Genomic DNA, 6,553 nt, shown 5'->3' with positions numbered 1-6,553 from the left:
TTATATATATTCATATATATTTATATACATATATATATATATATATACATATATATTTATCTATATATATTTATAGATATAAATATATGTATATGTATATAAATTAAAAGTCTGATGATCCAGATTCTACAAAAACATTAGATTTAAATTTTTATAGGTTTTCATCATCATTTGATGTATTTGCACTCATTGTGTCAACTTTTAATGTTCATTTTAAATGTGTGGTTTCCTTTCTTGTTCACATATATACATTTTATTTTTAGCTTTGCTTTAAAGTTCTTATTTTGTGATTTGTACATTTGTGGGTTAAAATAAAGTTGAACTGAAGTCGTCTCTTCTTTAAACATGTTTGAGGGAAATATTCCTGAGATCCAATAGTTTTGTGTCTTTTTATGATTTTCAGCTGAGTTAACAGTCGTTAAAGTGAAAACAGGATTTCATGATGAAGCTGGCACCGTTTATTTATTTATTTATTTTTTTAATCTTCAACGCTCTGCTGGTCTCACTGATCCTCTCCTCCGGAGAGGACGAGGCTGGGAAGCTCATCCTCCCAGCTCCAGCTCAGCTGGTCACTCACAGAGGCCGTTCCAAGACTCCAGCCACGCGTAATCATGAAGGCCCGACCCGCGCAGACAGGCGGACAGAGACGGGTCTGCGACGAACGGTGGAAGCGATTTTAAAAAAACCTTTTACGTGTAAAAAAATTATAATCATTTTTAAATTGCTTCAGCAATTTTTTAAAACATTTTTTGTATAAAAACAAAATAGTATTTTATTTAAAAATCGCTTCCAGCGTCCGTCCCAGACTGTCCAGTCCGCCTGACTGCGGGTGGGATCGGGATTCAGCCTTCATGATTAAGCGCGGCCGGGGTCTGGCAACGGCCATCTGTGAGTCCCCATCTCCAGCTTTGCAGTGACCTGCGGAGCTCTGAGCACACACGGCTGGTATCTGGAACCCGAGCCTCCGAGTCAGCACATCGAAGGATCTTCCGCGGTGACCAGCTGAACTTGGAGCCGGGGAGATGACGCCCTGCCCGGTCTGGCGCTCCGAGGCTCCAGAGGGAGGATCGGGGTACACCAGCAGAGCTCCATCCAGCTTGTTCTGAATTATGTTGTCGGCCACCAAGCACAAAAAATGCCAGCACATCAACATTAGACCAAGATGTTGTCAGTATTGTTTTTAAAATCTTTAAAATAAGTCCAGCCGCTGCTCCAGTCCGAGAAATTGAAAATGGCAGATTATTGTTTTGAAACGTTTCTGAAGGATCCAGTGACTCCGCCCTCGACCAACCAGTGACCGACAGTGTACTGACGTCACGTTTTAGTACCTCTTCGTACCGGTTAGAACCACAGAGCCAAGGGTACTGAAAATAGTAACAGGTGCTAAGTACCGGTACTAATGGAAAAGGGGCATTAGAGGAACAAAGACCTACTGTTAAGGTGTGAGGTGTGAATTGTCAATCTACATGTGTGTGTGTGTCTTATCTCACTCAGCCTTATAACCTGAACCTCTCACTCTCTGCTCTTTGAGTTGAGGAAGCTCCTCGGATGAGGAGAGAAACGTCTTCTGTTACAAATAAAGTCCAGTTGTTTTTGTACTGAACACTTTTTGAATTCATCATGTCCTGGATGAAGCTTCACCAGCAAAGTGATACTGTTGAAATTTGTGAATGATTCCTTAAACTCAAACACAATTACCAAATATTATTAGTTTATTTAATTAGATTTTCATAATTTGAAGGTATTTCATTTACTTTTGTGGGAGGGGGTTCTTTGGCAAAAGGGTATAAAAGTTTTATCTGAGTCTTAAGGTACTTATCAGCTCGTCTAAGAACCTACAACATATCTGATAGCAGCTTTAGTTTAAAATGTTCTGTGCCATTCAGGCTGAAAACACTTAAGTGTTTTTAGTCATATACCGGTAATCTTACCTTCCTACATCTATCCAAATTTTAAAAATATGTGTTTGAGTCCTTGTAAAATTTTTAAAATGTATTTATGTATTTTTTATTGTGCCAGTTTGAGGGTCTGCCCACGTACCCAGATGTGAGCCGTATGTGGGAGATAGTGGACAAATACCATGTCACAAAGTTCTACACAGCTCCAACAGCCATCAGAATGCTGATGAAGTTTGGCAATGAGCCAGTGCAGAAGTAAGTTCATGATTCTACTCGTTTCCTTTTTTTATCCTGTTTGTTTGACTTTATCTATTTCCTAGTCTTAATTAGACAAAGAATTTAGTTTAAAACCTTCACAAATGGTTGCATTTTCGTTTGTGATTTTATTTTTGTGTGCGTGAAAACTTGAATTCTTTTTGGGACAGCAAGTGTGGTCAACGGTAGCAATTAAAATTTATACCCGTGTGCAAGAGAAGCCTTTTTTTAATTTTATTGAGCATGCATCGGGATAGTTTTTAAATTAAAGTAAGTTGGACTGTCTTTTCAACATTTTGATCACTGTTAGTTTAGACAAATTAGCATTGTTGTTTTGAGACATGATTTAATGTGAATAATACACATCAAACATTTCTCTCGTTGTATTTTTAATAAATAATCAAAATTTTATTAATGACCCACTTAAACTATAAAACTGATGAACATTTTTTGTGCTGTTTAATTATATTTTTGAGTTTTTTAATAAAAATGCACAATGACTGGACTTTTAGGGGCAAAGATTTTTTTAAAGGGTAGAAGCAGCAGAAATGCTTCATTTGACGGGGCAGATGATCATGATATTAAGAAGCTCATAAGTGGCTGTTGTGTTTAAAATGAGTGTTTATGTAAATATTGTCAGTTTACATAAACAATATAATTTTTATTTATTCAAGGCAATCCAATTTGTTCATAAGTGTATTATTAGTAGGCCTGACAGTTACCAGATCCAAGCAAACAATTGCTGGAGCGCACCCTGTCAAAATAAAAGAGTTCCCAGATCAAATTAAGCCCTGTCACAAACCATCTGTACATGCCACATCGGGCGAGCTTGAAATTTTAAAGTCTGATCGTAACATGTCACACTGTACAATACTAAAAAAATATTGGATGCTGGATTTCCTGTCTTTTACCCACCTGCATAAAACAGAGATTATACTTTAGTGTAACAGAAAAGAAAATTAGGCCCTGTTAATTCCTGTTAGAAGCATGTTATTACCATAATTGTCGGGCTTAAGAACGCACCTGTCTCTTAAGCTGCACTTATTAAATATAAGATAAATCATAATTTTGTACATGAATAAGACGCCCCGGTTATTTAGCCGCGGGTATCCACCATATGTTCAGGATCTGTGCCCCCAGTCTGCTCCGGCTGTGTGCAGCTTTTTTGCTGTAATACAAGAATCAGCCAGCAGGTGGAGACTCACAGAATGCAGCTTGCTTTCAACACACACTCAGTCTGCATTATCGCCATGTCTTCGTAAAGCTTGGCTGTGTGACTCATGGTTACAACCATTATACCGTCAAAATGAATGCAATAAGCATAATCACTGGACAAAACAGTGCTAAACACCTATGTAACTGAAATTATTTTAAAATTATTTACCGGTAAAACCCAGTCTTATCTAGGTCGTGACCAGAAGCCAAATGGTACCGGTAGAATGCGGTAAATATTCATTATATTAGTACCATCTATTTTTATTGGTTTTATTTATTTCATAAACACCGTTGTTAACAACTTCTGTTTTTAAATGTACTTTCTAAACAAACTTGACGTGGTCCTCTTCAGTAAAGCTCATGAGGAACAGCCCCTTCCTCCCTGTTTGTTTTTTTTCCCCTCTTGCTTTGCTCTGTTTAATGCCCCTGTTTTAAGTTTAAATGAGATACTTGTATGTAAACACCTATTTACTGTGATGGTTGCCTGGCAGATAGCTCTCGGGTCAGTGCTAGCCTGGTTAAGCTGGGTTTCTTCTCTCCAGTTCTCTGTGCAGAAGCGTGTTGCTTCTGAGCGTCTCTTCAGAGCGTGTGTTTTCTACACAAGTTTTCTTAGACAAAGCTTTAGTGAGGTGTGAAGAAGTGAAACTGAACTATGCGTGTAAAATCAGATAAGACTGATCCATCTCAGGAGGGGTGGTCCTAAACTCTTGGCTTGTTTTTATAAAATCTAAAGTCCCTTTTCTCTGCCTTAAGTTTTCTTTTTAAAAGAGAAAATAAGACAAATGTATTATCTTAAAGAAAGATTACTTAAAACACACATTTTCATGAATAAACATTCAGTTATGGAATAAAACAGAAATGACATCTTTGAATTAACAGCCATGCAGTGTTTCACCAAAAGATGTCGCTGTCCATCTGTCCATCTGTCCATCTGTCAATCTCCTAAAAAGGAATGTCATTAAACAAAGGGTTCTTATGGTGTTATCTTCATGGGAATGAGTCTGATAGAAATACTCCTTTTTGATAAGGAAGATATCATAATAGCGAGTTCGGATGTTTCAAAAACTTTGAGGTCAGTTGAACCAAAACTCTCGTTAAAACTATCTGTCAGTCTTCAATTCAATTCAGTTCATTTATAAAGCGCCAAATCACAACAACGTTGTCTCAGGGACTTTACAGGAACATTCACATAAAAGACAATGAGTAAAGTTCTCTATCTAAGAATCCAGCAGACAAGTTGAATCTTGGCTTCGTTGCAGTCTCCCATCCTGAGCAAGCACAGTGGAGACAGTGGAAAGAAAAACTCCCTTTAACAGGAAGAAACCTCCAGCAGAACCAGCTCAGGACAAGAGGTCATCTGTTTTGACCGGCTGGTTGAGAGGACAGGAAGGAGAGACAGACGAACACAGAATGGTAGGTCCAGGTATAGGTCCAGGTCCAGGTATAGGTCCAGGTGTATCTGAAAGACAAAAACATGTTAAGGATAGAAAAAATAATTACAAATACAAAACAGGTTGAGCAGAGTAAGTAAAGACAGTAGTAGAGTGAAAATTGTGGTCAGTTTGTCCTCCAGCAGTCTAAGCCTATAGCAGCAGAACTAAGGGACAGCTCAGGAAACCCAAGCTGAACCTAACTATAGGATTTATCAAAAAGAAAGTCTTAAGTCTAGTTTTAAAACTGGATAATGTGTCAGCCTCACGGACAGAGACTGGAAGTTGGTTCCACAAGAGAGGAGCCTGAGAACTGAAAGATCTTCCTCCCATTCTGTTTTTGTAAACTCTAGGAACCACAAGTAAACCTGCAGTCTGAGAATGAAGTGCTCTGTTAGGAAAATATGGAACAATAAGACCTGTAATATAAGATGGAGCTAGGTTGTTGAGAGCTTTGTAGGTTAGAAGTAGGATTTTGAATTCTATTCTGGATTGGACAGGGAGCCACTGGAGAGAAACTAAAACTGGAGAGATATGATCTCTCCCAGTAACTCCAGTTAAGACTCTGGAAGCAGCATTTTTGATCAACTGAAGACGTTTTAAAGAAGTATTTGGACACCCAGATAATAAACCATTGCAATAGTCCAGTCTAGACGTGACAAATGCATGGACCAGTTTTTCTGCATCATTTTTAGATCAGATGTTTCTAATTTTAGTGATATTACGCAGGTGGAAGAAGGAGGTGCTACAAAACGGATTCCAAAAAAGTTGGGACACTAAACAAATTGTGAATAAAAACTGAATGCAATGATGTGGAGATGGCAAATGTCAATATTTTATTAGTAATATAACATAGATGACAGATCAAAAGTTTAATCTGAGTAAATGTAACATTTTAAAGGAAAAATATGTTGATTCAAAATTTCACAGTGTCAACAAATCCCCAAAAAGTTGGGACAAGTAGCAATAAGTGGCTGGAAAAAGGAAATTGAGCATATAACGAACAACTAGAAGACCAATTAACACTAATTAGGTCAATTGACAACATGATTGGGTATAAAAAGAGCTTCTCAGAGTGTCAGTGTCTCTCAGAAGCCAAGACGGTAAGAGGATCACCAATTCCACCATTGTTGCGCAGAAAGATAGTGCAGCAATACCAGAATGGTGTTACCCAGCGTAAAATAGCAAAGACTTTTAAGTTATCATCATCAACCGTGCATAACATCATCAAAAGATTCAGAGAATCTGGAACAATCGCTGTGCGTAAGGGTCAAGGCCGTAAAACTACTGGATGCTCGTGATCTCCGGGCCCTCAAACGTCACTGCACCTCAAACAGGAATGCCACTGTCAAGGAAATAACAGAATGGGCTCAGGAATACTTCCAGAAAGCATTGTCAGTGAACACAATCCATCGTGCCATCCGCCGTTGCCAGCTGAAACTCTACAGTGCAAAGAGGAAGCCATTCCTAAGCAAGCTCCACAAGCTCAGATGTTTGCACTGGGCCAGGGGTCATTTAAAATGGAGTGTGGCAAAATGGAAGACTGTTCTGTGGTCAGATGAGTCACGATTTGAAGTTCTTTATGGAACACTGGGACGCCATGTCATCCAGACCAGAGAGGACAAGGATAGCCCAAGTTGTTATCAACGCTCCGTTCAGAAGCCTGCATCACTGATGGTATGGGGTTGCATGAGCGCTTGTGGCATGGGCAGCTTGCATGTCTGGAAAGGCACCATTAATGCAGAGAACTATGTT

General features: G+C 38.8%; 1 protein-coding gene across 3 annotated transcripts in view; it reads left to right on the top strand.

The window, feature by feature from the left end:
* The window catches only part of acss2 (acyl-CoA synthetase short chain family member 2), a 224,371-nt gene that overhangs the window by 143,858 nt on the left and 73,960 nt on the right, over positions 1–6,553 (top strand). For all 3 annotated transcript variants that reach the window (XM_037684629.1, XM_037684628.1, XM_037684627.1), the window contains one exon: positions 2,020–2,153. In XM_037684629.1, coding sequence (XP_037540557.1) covers positions 2,020–2,153 — 134 coding nt within the window. The remainder of the gene's footprint in view (positions 1–2,019; positions 2,154–6,553) is intronic.

The sequence above is a fragment of the Nematolebias whitei genome, chromosome 11 (genome assembly GCF_014905685.2).
Source record: "Nematolebias whitei isolate Nwh7 chromosome 11, NemWhi1, whole genome shotgun sequence".
NCBI lineage: Eukaryota > Metazoa > Chordata > Actinopteri > Cyprinodontiformes > Rivulidae > Nematolebias > Nematolebias whitei.
Note: the sequence above shows the minus strand (reverse complement) of the source record. Positions and strands in the feature narration are given on the sequence as shown.